Source organism: Fukomys damarensis, unplaced genomic scaffold (genome assembly GCF_012274545.1).
Source record: "Fukomys damarensis isolate Sample0158 unplaced genomic scaffold, DMR_v1.0_HiC HiC_scaffold_25, whole genome shotgun sequence".
Classification (NCBI taxonomy): domain Eukaryota; kingdom Metazoa; phylum Chordata; class Mammalia; order Rodentia; family Bathyergidae; genus Fukomys; species Fukomys damarensis.
This window is the reverse complement of record NW_022900937.1, coordinates 32752415-32769245: the sequence shown is the minus strand read 5'-3', so window position 1 is coordinate 32769245 and position 16831 is coordinate 32752415. Positions and strand designations below refer to the sequence as shown.

Sequence of the window (16831 nt, the reverse complement as noted above, 5' to 3'; positions counted from 1 at the left end):
TTTTTCCTGGTAATTTCTCACTTCCTGTTTCCCTAGTTCCCGATGTCAGTCGAAACGGGGACCCGTTTGTCGCTACCTCCATTGTCGAAGCGATCGCGACCGTGGACAGAGCCATAAACTCGACGCGAACACACTTATTCGACAGGTACCTGGGCGAAGGATGGGATGCCCAACCTCAGGTGCGGGGTTGGAATCTGGGCAGCCTGGTGCCCAGGGTTCTGGCTAGCTCCGTCCCAAGAGAACTTCTGACTTCATACTCGTAAACAACATTGGCCCGACCTCTCTGGGTGTTAGCGTAACAGGAGGATGTGTACTTGCCTAATAGAGTCGGAGCCGTGATTCATGCATTCTTTTACTAAGTGATTTGGCAAAAACGAAGCAGTTCCAAAGTCCTCAGTAAACTGCTCGTGTGCTCAGGTTGGCAATTGCAGCAGTTTCTCTGTACCTTATTGAAATGCAGTACCCATGACTTTCTCTCTTGACCTAATTAATGATTTGTTTTTAGTGTCTCTTGGTTCTTGTCTGTCCGTTTGTTGTTCTTTTGCCTTCCACTTCGGATAAGCCAGGTACAGTACCCCACTTTGTCCGCAGTAGCCATAGCCATATATTCCTAGCCTCAGTTCTTCCGAATTCTGGTGCTGTCTGTCCATGCTAATGTCTCCACGCTCCTCTCCCCCCACTCAGCCGGCCCCGCTCTCCCAATGACCTTCTGGCCCTATTCCGGTACCCGAGGGACCCGTACACCGTGGGACAGGCCCGAGCCGGGGAGATCTTCGAGCGGACGCTGCAGCTCATCCAGGAGCACGTGCGGCATGGACTGATGGTCGACTTAAATGGCACGAGTCAGTACCTTTTCCTCCCCTCCGCCCTGCCTGCTCCCGAGGTCACATGCACACTGCACGTGGCAAGGGCCTTGAGAGAGGTCCCTGCTTTCTGCTCCTCCTTGCCAATGAGTCAGGGCTGCACTGTCTCAGGGTCTATCAGGAGGCTGTTGGTGATGAGAACTCGCCAGTCGGGCTGTGGCAGAGCCACCCACGTACCCATGCTGAGTGGCTCAGCCTTTGCCCTGCAGGCTGTGATGGCCCTGTCCTTGAGTGACAGAGATGGAAGGGAAGACTTTGTAGGGTCATGGATAAATAAGGGTACCGTGTCCACAGAGCCCGGTGTCACGTGGCTGTTAGGAAGGACCTGCACGGAGATCTTCAGCATCTACACAGTCACCAAGGAGACTGTCTCGGGTGTGCATGGAAGCTGTAGGTGGCCCCTCAGGCTCTGGTTCTGGCCCCCGCACTGGCTATAGACATCACGATCGCACTTGGAGCTGTGCTACTGACGGCCATGACTTGTACCATGGGAAACATTTCTGTGGTTCCTTTCAGTGGGAATGCGTTTCACACCCGTGTGCACACACGCACAGCAGCCATCCTTGAGGTGTGAGGGATGCCTGGGATTTGATGTTGGGACCTGTGAACGTGAGAGGAGAGTGGGGTGCAGGTGAGGGTAGGGCTCATTTCTCCCCACCCTGGAGATGAACAACGCCTTGAGCCAGTCTCCATCCTGCCACATTTGGAGTTGAACCTTGCAGGCTCTGCAGAGTCCACTTGTGTGTAGCACAGGCCCTGATGCTCACCCTCCGGTCCTCTGCCTCCAAGCAGAGAGAGGCCTTGCACACTCTGGCTTTCTCTTGGGAGCCAGCCGCAGCTGTTTCCTTCTTTCTGAGAGTGTCTGTTGGGTGCTTTCTGCCTGCCAGGCATAGGTCCTTCCCACACCCTGGGCGCATTTCTTCTCTCCTGGCACAGGGGCTCACGTCCTCTCCTGTACAGAGGACAGAGTGGGAGGTGCTAAAGGTTTCTTCTTACTGCTTCCCATCCTGCCTCATCCGCTCATCCCACCCACAAAGCTCGGCACATGCTTTGTGTGGCACTGGCCAGGTTTGGGGAGCCAGCAGCCCTAGCCTCCAAGGTCTGGCGTTTCAGGGAAATAAGTGCAGGTGTGAAGGGGAACCACCTGTGAGACTGAGGCAGGCAGAAGCAAGAGGGAGATGAGGGGCCAGGCAGGACGGGGTGCCGTCTCCGTGGAGACGGTAACACTCAAGCAGGGGCCCCCAAGGCCAGGGCCACCCTAGGTAGGGGATTGCAGGCACACAGGCTCCGAGGAGGGACCACATCTGCATGTCAGAGTGTCTGAAGTGGAGGAGGTTGGGCAGAAGAGGGCTTCAGGGCACGCTCAGAAGGGTTGGTGCCCTGAGGTTCTCGCACGTGGACTGGCGCCGTGAGACGCTGAGTCGTGGGATGGGCAGAGGCAGAGCCCAGCCCTGAGGATCTGAGCAGGGGCCATGCTGGCTCCTGCTCATCCATAGGTGTGCCTGCCTCTGCTGCAGCCCAGGCACCCCGAGGAGCAAGAGGGCTTTTCCTTCCCAGCCCTTGCGGTGCTCTTGCTGTCCAAGCCTTGCGTTCTGAGACTTCCCAGGAGCCACATCAGGCCCTTGACCCTCACACCTTGGGTCAGAGTGAGGTGTGCGCCACCTTGGCTGCCCAGGATGGAAGAGCCAGGAGCCTGGGGTGGGGTAGTGGTGGCTCATGTTCCTCACCTCGTGGCTTGTTCGGGTGTAGTGTTTCTGATTGCTTCTCTGTCTCCCCACCTGTCTTCCTCCTTTGGGTTCTCTTGTGCATGTCTTGGGTCTCGGCCCCATGAAAGGAGGGCCATATGTTGCTGCTTTAACAGCTGGGTATACCCAGAGATAGTTAAGGGCAAGAGGCACTGAAGGCCCAGGACCCCACACCATGTGCACACATGTGCACATGAGCGTGTCTTGTGACCCTGTTTGCATGTGAGCATACATGCCCACATGTCTGTACATCTTGCAAGTGTGAGAATGTGCCCATTTGGCATACGCATGTGTCAAACACACATGGGAGGGTGTGCAGGTGTGGAGTGCCGACTGCTTGGGTGATTGTGTGTGGTTGAGTGATGCAGAAAAGAAGAAAGTACACGGGTTCGGGCTGGGCCAGCGACCGTGAACAGTCCCCACATCGGAGCTAGAGGTGGAAATGCAACCAGGATGCTGTGCCCCGGCGTGGAGGGCGGAGTTCTGCCACACAGGGCGGGTGCGGCTCTGCACCGACCTGGGGCCGTCCCCCTTGCAGGTTACCACTACAATGACCTGGTGTCCCCGCAGTACCTGAGCCTCATCGCCAACCTCTCGGGCTGCACCGCGCACCGGCGCGTGAACAACTGCTCGGACATGTGCTTCCACCAGAAGTACCGGACCCACGACGGCACCTGCAACAACCTACAGCACCCGATGTGGGGCGCCTCGCTGACCGCCTTTGAGCGCCTGCTGAAGGCCGTGTACGAGAACGGCTTCAACACGCCACGTGGCACCAGCCCCCGGCGGTCATACCACGGCCACGCGCTGCCTATGCCGCGCCTGGTGTCCACCACGCTCATCGGGACGGAGGTGGTCACGCCCGATGCACAGTACACACACATGCTCATGCAGTGGGGGCAGTTCCTGGACCACGACCTGGACTCCACCGTGGTGGCCCTGAGCCAGGCCCGCTTCTCCGACGGGCAGCCCTGCAGCTCGGTGTGCGGCAGCGACCCGCCTTGCTTCTCTGTCATGATCCCCCCCGACGACCCCCGCGCCCGCGGTGGAGCACGCTGCATGTTCTTCGTGCGCTCCAGCCCCGTGTGCGGCAGCGGCATGACGTCCCTGCTCATGAACTCTGTGTACCCGCGGGAGCAGATCAACCAGCTCACCTCCTATGTCGACGCGTCCAACGTATACGGCAGCACAGACCACGAGGCCCGCGCTGTGCGGGACTTGGCCGGCCACCGCGGCCTGCTTCGCCAGGGCATCGTGCAGAGGTCCGGAAAGCCGCTGCTACCCTTCGCCACCGGGCCCCCCACCGAGTGCATGCGGGATGAGAACGAGAGCCCCATCCCCTGCTTCCTGGCCGGGGACCACCGTGCCAACGAGCAGCTGGGCCTGACCAGCATGCACACGCTCTGGTTCCGTGAACACAACCGCATCGCGGCCGAGCTGCTGGCCCTGAACCCGCACTGGGACGGGGACACCATCTACTACGAGACCCGCAAGATCGTGGGTGCTGAGGTCCAGCACATCACCTACCAGCACTGGCTGCCCAAGGTGCTGGGGGAGGTGGGCATGAAGATGCTGAGCGAGTACCGTGGCTATGACCCCAGCGTCAACGCCGGCATCTTCAATGCCTTCGCCACTGCTGTCTTCCGCTTCGGCCACACGCTGGTCAACCCCGTGCTCTACCGGCTGGACGAGAACTTCGAGCCCATCGCGCAGGGCCACGTCCCCCTGCACAAGGCCTTCTTCTCGCCCTTTCGCATCGTGAACGAGGGCGGCATCGACCCGCTGCTCCGGGGCCTGTTCGGCGTGGCCGGGAAGATGCGCGTGCCCTCCCAGCTGCTCAACACGGAGCTCACCGAGCGCCTCTTCTCCATGGCGCACACGGTGGCCCTCGACCTGGCAGCCATCAACATCCAGCGTGGCCGTGACCACGGCATCCCGCCCTACCATGACTACCGGGTCTACTGCAACCTGTCGGCCGCCCACACATTCGAGGACCTGAAGAACGAGATCAAGAACCCCGACATAAGGGAGAAGCTGAAGAGGTGAGCATGGGAACTGTGGGGGGGCTCTTCCCACTACCTAGCTTTTATTTTGCTCTTTATTTATACGTTGGGTCCCTCATGTAAGAGAAACCACGCAATACTGAAACCTGCATGTCTGATTTAAATGTTAGGATATCCAGGTGCATCCATTTTCCTATACCTGGCTCAACTTCATGCTTCCTTGTGGTGGAGCAGCGCTCCACGGTGTGTGGACACATGTCCTTCACCTTTGGATGGACATAGGGGCCACTTCTAAGACTTAGCTATTGTGAATTGTGCCACTTCTGGCACCAGCTGAGGTTTTATATTTGGGGGCAACCTTGGCGCCCCCTACCCCAACCCAGCAGGCCCACATCTAGGATCCCCAGCCTCTTTGATGAGGGGTGCATCCCAGAACTCCGGGGTCCCCACTGTAGAGCCTGGGGAGTGAGGTATTTCCCACCTGTGCAGAGCCCTTTAGCGGGCAGAGGAGGAGGACATTCGCCTGGCAGGTTCCTCTGACCTCTGGGGCATCTCGGAGCTGCGTGGTCAGCCCCAGGCCGCTGAGCTGAGGAGAAAAGCAGCACATGGACACTGCCTTAACACGTGCTCAATGGCAGATACCCGTCAGCGTCACTCACAGTGATGTCGTGGGAGTGGGCGCTGGGACTCGGAGAGGGAAACTTTCTAAAACTCTACCCGAGCATTCAGTAGCAGCTGAACCAAGAAAGTGGCTTCGCCCCAGAGAGCTCTTTAGAAATTCTGCCACACTGGAGAAAAACACTGTAGCAGTTGTCGGTTCTCTGTGTGAGCGCCTTTGTTTCCACAGAGTTGGAAGAGCTTGGTGGCGGTGTTTGCCCTTGAGTGTTTAAGCCTTGTCCTAGGTTGTTGCTGTCTTTCTTTAGCAGATACTTTCATTATGGCTACTCTATTTTCAATACACAGTAGAATCCAATTTTATTATTTTACAGTGTGCCAGTTTAAAAGTTACTTGTTGGTTATTCATATATTTATGGAAAAAACAGGAAGTGTCTGTGCTGTGATAAGAGATGTTTTTATTCTGGAAAAACAAGCAAAAATGTGCCTAAATTTTCTTCCTTACAAACTTCGGGTTGGGGGGGGTTCTAAATTTCTTAAATAAGCAAATGTATGTCTGCATTTTATACATAATAAAATGTAGGAAAAAATTCTTTAAAATTGATGGATGCAGCGAAGAAATACAGGCAACTTTCTGTAAGGAAAGCTCAAAATATGTAAAATCCGGGAAGAACACGTGCTTCCCGTATTGGTTGTATTTCTGCACCACGCGCAGCTGTAGGGTGAGCTCAAGTCTGACTTCCTTTCCGCAGGCTGTACGGCTCCCCGCTCAACATCGACCTGTTCCCGGCCCTCATGGTGGAGGACCTGGTGCCTGGCAGCCGGCTGGGGCCCACGCTCATGTGTCTGCTCAGCACGCAGTTCCGGCGTCTGCGGGATGGGGACAGGTGAGCCCTTCGTTGGGGAGGGAGCCAACCGACCCTAACCCTGGGACCCGAGAACTGTGCCTTCTGGCCACTGTGGTGCCCAGCGTCTAAGAGGGCATTTCTGTGACGAGGGTTGCCCGCTGAGCAAGCCACACAGCTGAACCATTGCAGGACTTTCAGGGACTTGAGCTGGCAGGACTTATTTTCATTTGCAGTTTGTTATTCATTTAATGCCTGTTCCAGAGGAATTCTGCAGACAGCTCTGCCGTATCTATTTTTTTTTTAAGCGTCGGATTTATTTCACTTAGCTTCATGGTCTCAAGGTGCACCCATTTCCTACACGTGACTCAAGTTTAGCCCTCTCTATGGCAGAGCAGTCCTCCGTGGTGTGTAGCCCTCCACGTTTCTTTATCCACTCATCTGTTGGTGGACACAGAGGCTGCTTCCCAGCTCTTGCTGTTACGAGTTGTGCTGCCGTAAACACGGGTGTGCATGGATCACTGTGCTACGATGTCATGAACTCTTTGGGGAAGAGGCCTAGGAGGAGAAAGGTGGGGTTGAATAGAATTTCTAGTTTTTGTTTTTTGAGGCATCTCCACACAGATCTCCAGTGATTCCACTAGTTTACATTCCCACCTGCAATGTAGAAAGGTTCCTTTTACCCGCAGCCTCGCCAGCATTTATTTGATTTCGTGATGATGGACATTCTTTCTGGAGTAAGATGAAATCTCAGTGTTTTAATTGGGTTTCTTTCATGGCCAGTGATGCTGAGCCCTTCTTCCTGTGTTTACTGGCCGTTTGTACTTCTTCCAAAAAATGTCTGTCTGTTTCATTTGCCTGTTTGATTGGGTCTTATCTGAGGGGGCTGACTCTGCTTTTAATTGCTGCTGATGCAAATGGGATTTCTGGGGAGCGGGAAGGGATATCCCTACTCCCATGGCCTGGGAGGCCCTGTCACCTCTGACCCTGCTGTCTTCCGGGCACAGGCTATGGTACGAGAACCCAGGGGTGTTCTCCCCCGCCCAGCTGACGCAGATCAAGCAGACCTCGCTGGCCCGGATCCTGTGCGACAACTCGGACAACATCACACGCGTGCAGGCGGATGTGTTCAGGGTGGCCGAGTTCCCCCACGGCTACGGCAGCTGCGAGGATGTCCCCAGGGTGGACCTCCGTGTGTGGCAGGACTGCTGTGAAGGTGTGTGGCGTGGCGTGCTTTCCTGGGTGCATGCTCAGGACAGCCAGCTGGAAGAGAGGTGGGCTCCATTGGGCTCGGTCTGTACAGTGCTGCTTGCCAAGAAACGTGGTCAGGCGATCCTGGCATTGTGGGAATACTCAGGGTGATGCGGTCTCTCTCTCTCTCTCTCTCTCTCTCTCTCTCTCTCTCTCTCTCTCTCTCTCTCTCTCTCAACACACACACACACACACACACACACACACACACACACAAACACAATAAATACACGAATCAGCAACATTGCCTTTCTCATCATTACCAAGTAGTATGCACTGCATGTAATAATGCTGTATTGTAGGACTGTTACCCAGTGGTTTCCTTACATGGGCTTCATCACAGGCACGTAATCTTGATGTCCCCACCACTAGGTGATAGGAAACTTCCAGCTCTTTTAAAAATCCTTAGGACCGTCCATATAGTCATAAGCATAATAGTAAAAGAGACAGAGCTTTAGTAATGTGGCTTTAAACCTCATAAATACCATCGCTTCTCAGCCTTTTGGCTAAGATCAAGTGTAAACCTCAAATATCTATAAATATCTGTGCCTTAGCCTATATGTCCGTATCCACAGATAAGCGGGGGAAATAAACATATCAAGGAAGCAGATCTGGTTTCCTTTATTATAGTGAGCACTGGGTGTTCTGTGATGAGCAGAAGGAAATACCCAAGGTCTCCTCTGACAGTGTTGGCAGTGCCCACGGTTGTGAGGGGTCCAGTGTTAGGTTTGGAGGCCCCAGAACAAGGTCAGCTGCCCAGTTCCTGGCTCTCCTGCCCCAGCTGGCCTACAGAGACACCACATCTGCCTCTCATGGCCACTGTCCTCATGGCCTGGTTCCTACCATGCATTCCCGAATCTCATGTTCACCGTGGTTACGGTTCATGTCTAAGTGTCCCCCCCAAAGCCTCCTGCACTGCTAGCTGGGGCTTTGGGGAGGTGACTGGATCATGGGGAGGGGGGTGATATTCATCAGAATATTGGTCCTTTTTACTGATATTAGTAGTTCAAGATGTTATTTAAATTAGTAAGTATTGAAGTCTGGGCTGAATATTCAAGTCTGTTTTTAACAATTCACTGTGTGTGTGTCTGTGTCTGTGTGAGATACAGTTTTGTCTGCCTGCCTACCCATCCTGTTCCCACATTTTTTAGGAACCTGCATCTGTTTTTCACAGGGTTTTTTTGTTTTTATTTTATATTCTTGCGGTTTGCTCTCTTTGAATGCTTTTCCACAAGCATTCAGAGAATTTCATCCTGTGTTGGCAGAAAATTGTCCTCTTGGAAATCATGGGAAAAGCCAATTCTTGTTTTCAAATACAAAAGCTTCATTTTCTGATAACTTTACCAGACTCCCCCCAGTTCCTTGAGAAGGGCTGGAGCCAGGTTTTCTGCTGTTCTGCTCAGAAAACCCACTGTTTGGGGACTGAGCCAGGCGCCGCACCCTGGCTCCTGGCAAACCCCTTACTCTGAAGCAGTGACCCACCTCCTCAGGCCTCTGCCTCCGTGCCCTTGGCCACAGAGCCTAAAGAATATGTTCTCAGTTTTCCTGTTTTATTTCAGACCAAAAGCCATATCTGAAATATAGCAAAGAAAGAAAAAAAAAAAAGAATTAAAGCTTGACAAGGCCAGGGTTGGTTACTGTTCACTATTAATTCAACCTTTAAAATGGTACGTGGGAGACCCACACCCCTTGACCTGAGGAGCTGCATCTGGGGGCACCCTCGCTCCTTCTTTTGTTAGTGGTGGTGGGCAGGGGTTGCTTTGTTTTTCTTTGAGACGGGTTTCACTGTGTAGTTCAGGCTGACCTTGAACTCACTGTGTAGCCCAGGCTGGCCTTGAACTTGCAGCGTTCCTCCTGCCTCAGCCTCCCGAGTGCTGGGATGGCAGGGGTGCGCCACCATGCGGGGTGACATCTGCCTTTTTTAACCAGAGTAAAAGCTGTGCACTATTGCGGGGATTGGTCTGAGGGAAGGACATACTCATGCATGCGTGCTCACACATAGGCACATGCAGGCAGACATGCACAAGCGTGTGTTCACACCTGATGTACACTTTGGCATTTTTGACATCATTGCAGTAATCACTAAAGTAATACAAAGACCTGCTGAACTTCACCTAGCCTTACCCGTTACTAGCTTTTCGCTATGTATTATTGGTGCGTGTGTATGTCTGTGCATAAATTAATAAATTACATGTTTTTGTAAGTTAACCCAGTAAGCTCTAGATACTGCCTCACTTTGCTCCTAATAAGTCCAGTCAAAATCGAGGAATTAGAGCTAGGCATGGTGGCACCCACTTATCATATGGGGGGCTGAGGCAGAAGGATCACTGCAAGTTCGAGGGCAGCCTGGGCTATGAATTGAGTTCAAGCCAACCTTAAGTGAGTATCAAGAGCCTGTTTCAAGGTGGGGGGTAAGGGCGTGGTGGTGCACCTCTGTAATCCCAGCACTCTGGAGGCTGAGGCAGAAGGATCGCTGTGAGTTCGGAACCAGTCTGGGCTACATAGTGAGTTCCAGGTCAGTCTCAACTATGTAGTGAGACCCTGTCTCAAAAAAGCGGGGGGTAGCATGAATAAAATACAGTACTGTTATCTGGTTTCCAGACCTTACCCAAATTTGACCATTTGTTCTAGGACTGCTCACTTAGTTTTATGTCCCACAGCCAGCTTCTGTCCAGGGTCGTGATTCATGTCTCCTGTGTATTCTGTGGCCTCTCACCCTGCCTTGGCATCGCTCCTTTTTATAGTGTGTCCCTGCATGTGGGCTGTCTGACGTCCGCCTCCCAGTCAGGCTGCACGTGGGCCTGGGTGTTAGGCAGGCCAGGCTGTGATCTGGGGCACGTGTTACCCAAGTTACAAGAGGGGCGCTTTCCTCCTCTCTAGTAGTTCCTCACCCCCACCCCGCAAGGGCCCTGGCCAAAGGCAGGTCCCACCCATGGGACAGAGCCCCTCCCACGACGCTCCCTGACTAAGGCTGTGAGTTCAGAGCGTGTCGTCCCATTACACAGACCCGTAGGTCACTTTCTAGGCCCTGCCCATTTCTGGTAAGCACATCTGCTTTAGCAAGTGCTTCCGCCTGGGGAGGCAGGTAGCCGGGCGCTGTGCAAGCTGGGGCCGAGCAGTGTGGCCCAGCCACGTGCCTTGTACAGCAAAGGGCCAGGAGGGCGCTGTTAGTGAGGATGGCGGCCCTGTGTGCCTCTCCCTGGCCTCAACCGCGTGGTGCTGTGATCAGTGGAGACCTGGGCCAATGCTGAGCCTCTTTGGGGACCTGGGAGGAGGCTCCAGTCAGGGCTGGGGTTGCTGGCAGGAGACACGGGTGGATTATTTGTGTCCCTGGAGCTGTGTAAGAAATGGCGCTGTGCTCTTCTGGGCGACATGTAGAGGAGTAGATCAAGCCCTGGGCTCAGCTCGAGCTCAATGATGAGCTGCTGACATGAATTACAGAAGTGGTTCACGGCGGTGTGTGATGGTCTTGGGGTGATGTGTGCCGAGTCCGGGTGAGAGGGCCGAGGCTCCTCACTCCACCTGCAGCCACAGGAGGAGGTGTCAGGGACTTCCAGGCCTACCTCTTCCCCTGTGTGTGTCCCACAGGCCTGCTACAGGTAGGCATGAGCTGGTGATAAGGTTTGAGCAGCTCTGATGGCAAAGCAGACCAGCTTGGAGCTCTTCGGGGCCAACCCAGTAACAGCCCAGCCTGCTCTCTTCTGTGGGTGTAGTAGCTGCGACGTGAGAATTGTTCCTGTTCCACTGGATGTGCTCACTTTCCCCACCGTTGGTCCCACTCACAGACCCTCTCCATGTCCTCTCTAGACTGCAGAACCCGGGGGCAGTTCAATGCATTTTCCTACCACTTCCGAGGCAGACGGTCCCTGGAATTCAGCTACCAGGAGGACCAGCCAGCCGGGAGAACCAGGCCCCGAAGGGGACTGAGGTTCGTGTGTCTGGGGAACCGAGAGGGGCAGCAGGGCCGGGGGATACGTCTTCGCTCGGATCGTCTGGGTACCTCAGGAACATCCTGGAGTGGGTGTTAGGGTGGGGACGAGTCTCACAGCCTGTGTCTGAGTGCCAGGCAGGGAGGAAGGGCGCTCCAGAAGCAAAGATCTCATCCCTGTGGAGGTGACATTTCTCTGCTTCTCCTGCTTTCCCCCTTAGTGTCGGAAAACACAGCAAACTCCCGGGCAATGCCACAGCAGCACTCTCTGAGTACTCAGAAGGCCTGGCCACAAACGACTTCAAAGACTTTGTCCTGGAAATGCAGAATACCATCACAGAGCTCAGAAAGCAGGTAACGCCAGCCCAGCGAGCACCGCGCCCCGCCCTTTCCCGTGCAGACCTTTCCCACAGCTCGTCTCTTTCCTGTTCAGGGAAGCGTGGTGTGTGCAGCCTGCCCAGTGCCCTCTCAGGCATCCCCTCCCGGTGGCTTTGCCCTTCTCCATTGCTCGCCTCTGCCAGGCCTGCACAACTGAACTCTCTGGCTGGGTTTCCCAAGCGAAGGACTTGGCAGTAGGCACTTAGTGTCACCAGCTCATAGTCACAAAAAGCAGGTGTGGGATGATGTTGGGACGTGGACTTTACTTCCTGTTTCCAGGCCACTTTTCGGGAGTAGCTTTGGAATGGCTGTCGTGGGCAAGTGGTGTCCACGCACAGTGCTCCTCCCTCCCAACCCCCAGGAACTGGTTTCTGCCTCTTTCATGGTCATTGTACTGAACGGGTGGAGTTGAGATGGCAGGCCTGGGGGAGCAGGTGCACACACCGGGTGGTGGCACAGGGAGGACTCAAGGACATGTGGTGCCTTCCCTGGTGCTTGGGATTTGTAGGTGCAGCTCAGAAAACTGATGCATTCACCACCGTCCTGTTGCTGGGACAAAAGTACCCCGCACCCACAGCTTACAGGAGATTTATTTTTACAGAAGAGATTTATTTTGTTGTTGTTGTTGTTGTTGTTGTTGTTGTTGTTTTTTGGTACCGGGGATCGAACTCGGGTCCTTGCACTTGCGAGGCAGGCTGCCGAACTGCTGAGCTAAATCCCTGGCCCAGCACAGATTTAATTTGGCTCACAGTTTTGAAGGGTTCAGTTCATGGTCAGCAGCCTTGCTGCTTCCAAGGCAGAAGCAGCCTGGTGAAACAGCCCGGAGGAGGAAGGCTGCTCACACCATGGCATCCGGGAAGCAGGGAGGAGCTGGGGACAAGAATGCACCTTTCCAGTTCACACCCCAGTGAGCTCCTCCCACCAGGCCCCACCTCCTACAGCACACTCAGCCCTGAACGCACCCATGATGGATCCACTGACGAGCACAGCGTCCCATGGTCCATCACCTTCCACCATCGTGCGTGAGGCTTTGGGGGACGTTTTAGATCTAAACCATAATGAGATCCCCTGGGCTCAGAGGTGGTTTCTGCCCCTTCTGTGCCCCTAGGTCCTCCATCCTCTCAGTTGGAGGTGCCAGGCCACAAATGCAGACACCAGCCCCTGTAGACGTCAAGGTGGTGACAGACACGTGTGTCCTGGGGATTTGATGGGGACTGCGAGCCCCAAGGGAGGCAGAGTGGGCCAGGCGGACAGGTGACTTTCACGGGTCCTACCTAGAGCACACAGGGGCAGCAGTGCAGGGAGCTTGAAGTATAGAACATCCTTGTGACTTTTATAGGCAGCTGTGGCTCAGCGTGGAGGTAGCCAGACTTGGTCCCTTCGCTGACATCTGGCCGTGGCCACCCATGCCCGAGGACCTCTGAGGCATGTACAGGCCAGCTTTGTACTTGATTGTCGGGGCTTTGAGTTCAAGCAGGGTTGGCCACAGATGCCTGGGGCCTGGCAGGACGGACGGGTCTGGCTCCTGGGAACACAGGGACGCTCCTTGTCTTCATGGGTTTGATGACAAATTTCTACGATTTTAGTGACTTAAATATCATCGTGCTAGGGCCTGGGATTTAGCTCAGTGGCACTGCCTCCTGACTCTTAAGTGCAAGATCCTGAGTTTAATCCACAGTACCAAAAAAAAAAAAAATCTTAACACATCACATATCATCATGCTAATGAATGATTCATGTAGAATAGTTGGTTTCATTTAGAAGCCAAGTGAATCTGAGATGTTTCACAAGGTGAATAGCTATTCAACTAATTAAATCTTAGACGGTTGCTCTTCAAGGGTAAAAATCACCTTAAAATACAGAAGAAAGGGGATTTCTTTGGAGGGTTCCTGGAGTTAAACCCAGGAGCTTTGCACTATGCTATAACCCCAGCCCTCCCTCCTTTTTTTTGAGACGCGATCTTGCTGAGTTGTCCTGGCTGGGCTTGAATTTAGGATTCTCCTGCCTCGGCCTCTCAGAGTGCTGGGATTATAGGTGTGCATCACCTCACCTGGCAGAGGTGATCTGGGCACTGGGGCAGCATGAGTTTGCACACGTGAGGTCCATGTTCCTGTATACAATGGGCCCGCACATCTCTGCATGGCAGCTGTTGCAGGAACAGCGTGGACGCAGAGCTTTGTCATCCAGCTGTGAGTGTCTGTTGTCACCTGTCACTGAAGCGGACAGCTGACCCACCACCACACAATGCTCGTGAGAAAGCTTGTTCCAAGGATTGGGACACCCACTCCAGACTACCGTAATGGCTCCTTTTAGCTCAGTTGTAACTGACAGAAAACCCAAAGTTAAGGAGCCATCCAGGAGGCGCAGGGGGTCCAGGCAGCCGGTCCTCCACAGAGGTGGGAACCCAGCTGCTGCTTACTCTGGAGGGTGACCCCAGGGCCTCCAGCCTTGTCGCCCTGTCTGCGCCCACAGCAGTGCACAGGGTGTTGGTTAGCGAGGATCCTCCACGTCAGGAGTCCCCGACCCTGTTAGGAAACTGGAAGTGAGCGGCGGAGGGGTGGGCGAAGCGTCTGTATTTCCAGCCACGCCCAATTGCTGGCCTTGCAGGCTGAGCCTGGCCTCCGTCAGGCCTTAGACTGACGCGGGAGTGCCCCCGTGAACCGCTCATTCGGGGGATGCAGGGTGCTCGCCCTTGTAAGAATGAGTGCAGTGACAGGGGAAACAGTGGTGGTGTGATTATACTACAGGCAGTACACGCTGTGATAATACTAGAAACGGCACAGTAAATGTAGTGTACTTGGGTCATCTCGAAACCCCTCCACCCCCACCTGTCCCTGGAGAAATTATCTGCCACAAAACCAGCCGCTGGTGCCAGTCAGCTGGGGACCTCAGCCCCAGGGGACTTCTGCTCTCCCGTCACATCCCAGGATCCACACGCTCACGCCTTTATGCCTCACGTCCAGAGAAAACCAGAGCTCTGGAGCTGACGGTGATGGCCACTCGTTCTTTGGAAACCTAAGTGCAGGATGTTCTCATAGATTGATGGCAGGGCTGTGGTGTCTGGGCCCCTTCCGTCCTTGTCATGACCACACTGCAACCCCGTGCCCTCCTATCGGGTGTCTGCAGGCATTGTCCCATGGGACACACACCCCACAGGAGACCCGTGCCATGACCGGGCTGCTCTGCCTCTGCAGATAAACAAGCTCGAGTCCCGGCTCAGCGCCTCAGAGTGTGTGGACACCGACGGCCGGTCGCATGCCAACAACACAAAGTGGAAAACGGACTCCTGCACCACGTGCGCGTGCAGCGTGAGTACAGGGCCCATGTGGCTCCCCACAGCCACCTGGGGTGGGGTGGCTCAGGGGTCAGGGGCTCCAGGACCCCACAGATCCCCCACCAGGTGCACTGTGGAGAAGGTGCTGGTGCTGGTCAGCCCCGACCCACAGCACTGCCCCACTTCGGGAAGGTTCCTGCCGCAGAGCCAACAACAGCCCAGGATTCTCTGGCACAAGCCACATAGCTGTCCATCCTGCCTGGGGTCCCCGGCTCCTGTGGGCAGGTGGGGGTGCCCGGTCTGAGCAGGGAGCAGGGCAGGGGTGATGAGGGCCTGTCTGGGACCTCTGGGCACCAGGGACAGGTTTGTCATTTTGTCCTGGATGTGAGAGTGGCATCCAGCATCCCTGGTCTGGTCTCGCTTGGGAAGGACAGACTGGGCCTCCTTCCCCTTCTCTTTGTCCCCCACCTTCCCAGCGGGGTCACAGGCTGTGGCCATGGGTTCCTGTCAGGGTGATGGACAGAAGATTGGGAGCGTGAGTCCCCAGAAGAAGAGGCTGTGGGCCTTGGCTAGTGCCTGTGTGCAGCTGGGAAGCTCCCAGAATCACCCCTGTGGTGCAGTTGTGGGGGATGTGAGCCTGTCACTCTGGGCATGAGCCTGGGGTACGCTGTGAGAAGCGGGGCCGTGGCCAGGGTGACCAGGCATGTCTGCCCCCCCAGGACGGGCAGGTCACCTGCTTTGTGGAAGCCTGCCTGCCTGCCTCCTGCCCGGCACCCGTGAAAGCCGAAGGCACATGCTGTCCAGTCTGCCCAAAGAAAGCCCTGGAGGAGAAGCCCTAGGTACTGGTGGAGCTCCTGGGGGTCATCTGCGTGTCTTCGGGAGATGGCATGCCGACCGGAAGTGAAGACTGAAGGCTACACGGGGACTGAGACCCACCGGGACCTTGGGCCAGGCCTCGGGGTTGCAGCACAGGCTGCTCGGGCCCACGTCCGTGCCAAGGAAATAGAGCAGACAGGAAGGGGGCAGACACGTCCTCACTACGTGTCAGACTTCTCAGGTTTTTATTTAATTATTTTAAGATGAAAATTTGGTGCTACCATTAAATTGCACAGTTCAATCTTTAGGCTCCTAAATTCATGCCAGCTCCCGAGAATCCCTTTCCAGTGGAGCAGGGTCCCTCTGCACATCCCTGTGCCTGAGTCTGGGGCCAGGCAGGTGGCACCCATCCTGGGAACGGAGTCCTGGAGCATCTGGGTGACATCACAGGCTACACTGAAAAAGAAAATCTACTTTTGGCAAATGGAACAGGATCTTGCTCCTCCTCCCTGTCTGCCCTCTTCCCGCTGTGGGGTTTCTGACGTTTCTCAGCTCATCACCATTTAACAGAGCCGTTGTCCCTCCCCTGACGCCAGTCCTGCTCCTTGCACACGTGCCTGTCTCATCATAAGCCACATTTAGAAACGGGCCTGTTTCCACTGCGAGTGCCCCTGGCCGGGCTGCCTGTGACCCGGACATGGAACCTCATTCGGTGTCACATGTGGTGACCTCCGGTGGCGGTGTGCTTGGCAAGCAGTCTGCAGCCTGGAAGTCGGTCCACACGCGAGTGCCAGACTCACCCCCCCACCGATCGTCCCCGGGTGACACACAGGGGGAGCTCGACTGTGGAAACTCTGTAACTTCACGTTGTATGAACCCTTTAAAAAGAATTCAGTCCCTATACCTCATGCGTACTTTCAAAATGCATCATGTTTTTTTGAAAATTTACCCATTTTTTTTCAGGTATTGACTATGGCAGAAAAATCATTTCCACTCTGCAAAAGTTGTTTTTGAGAATTTAGTGAAAGCCAACTATCATACCTCATGGTCTCTCTTTCTAATTGACCAAAACCTTCCATTTTGTCCTGAAAACAAAGCAGTCTGTGTTCTGAGG

General features: G+C 54.8%; 1 protein-coding gene across 1 annotated transcript in view; it reads left to right on the top strand.

Moving 5' to 3' along the window:
• The window catches only part of Pxdn (peroxidasin), an 80476-nt gene extending 64310 nt beyond the window's left edge, over nucleotides 1-16166 (top strand). The window contains exons 16-24 of the mRNA XM_010629134.3: nucleotides 37-145; nucleotides 685-842; nucleotides 3147-4650; nucleotides 5979-6113; nucleotides 7079-7287; nucleotides 11130-11250; nucleotides 11472-11604; nucleotides 14822-14935; nucleotides 15621-16166. Of these exons, the coding sequence (XP_010627436.1) occupies nucleotides 37-145; nucleotides 685-842; nucleotides 3147-4650; nucleotides 5979-6113; nucleotides 7079-7287; nucleotides 11130-11250; nucleotides 11472-11604; nucleotides 14822-14935; nucleotides 15621-15740 (2603 nt within the window). The 3' untranslated portion in view covers nucleotides 15741-16166. The remainder of the gene's footprint in view (nucleotides 1-36; nucleotides 146-684; nucleotides 843-3146; nucleotides 4651-5978; nucleotides 6114-7078; nucleotides 7288-11129; nucleotides 11251-11471; nucleotides 11605-14821; nucleotides 14936-15620) is intronic.
• The last annotated feature ends 665 nt before the right edge of the window (nucleotides 16167-16831 follow it).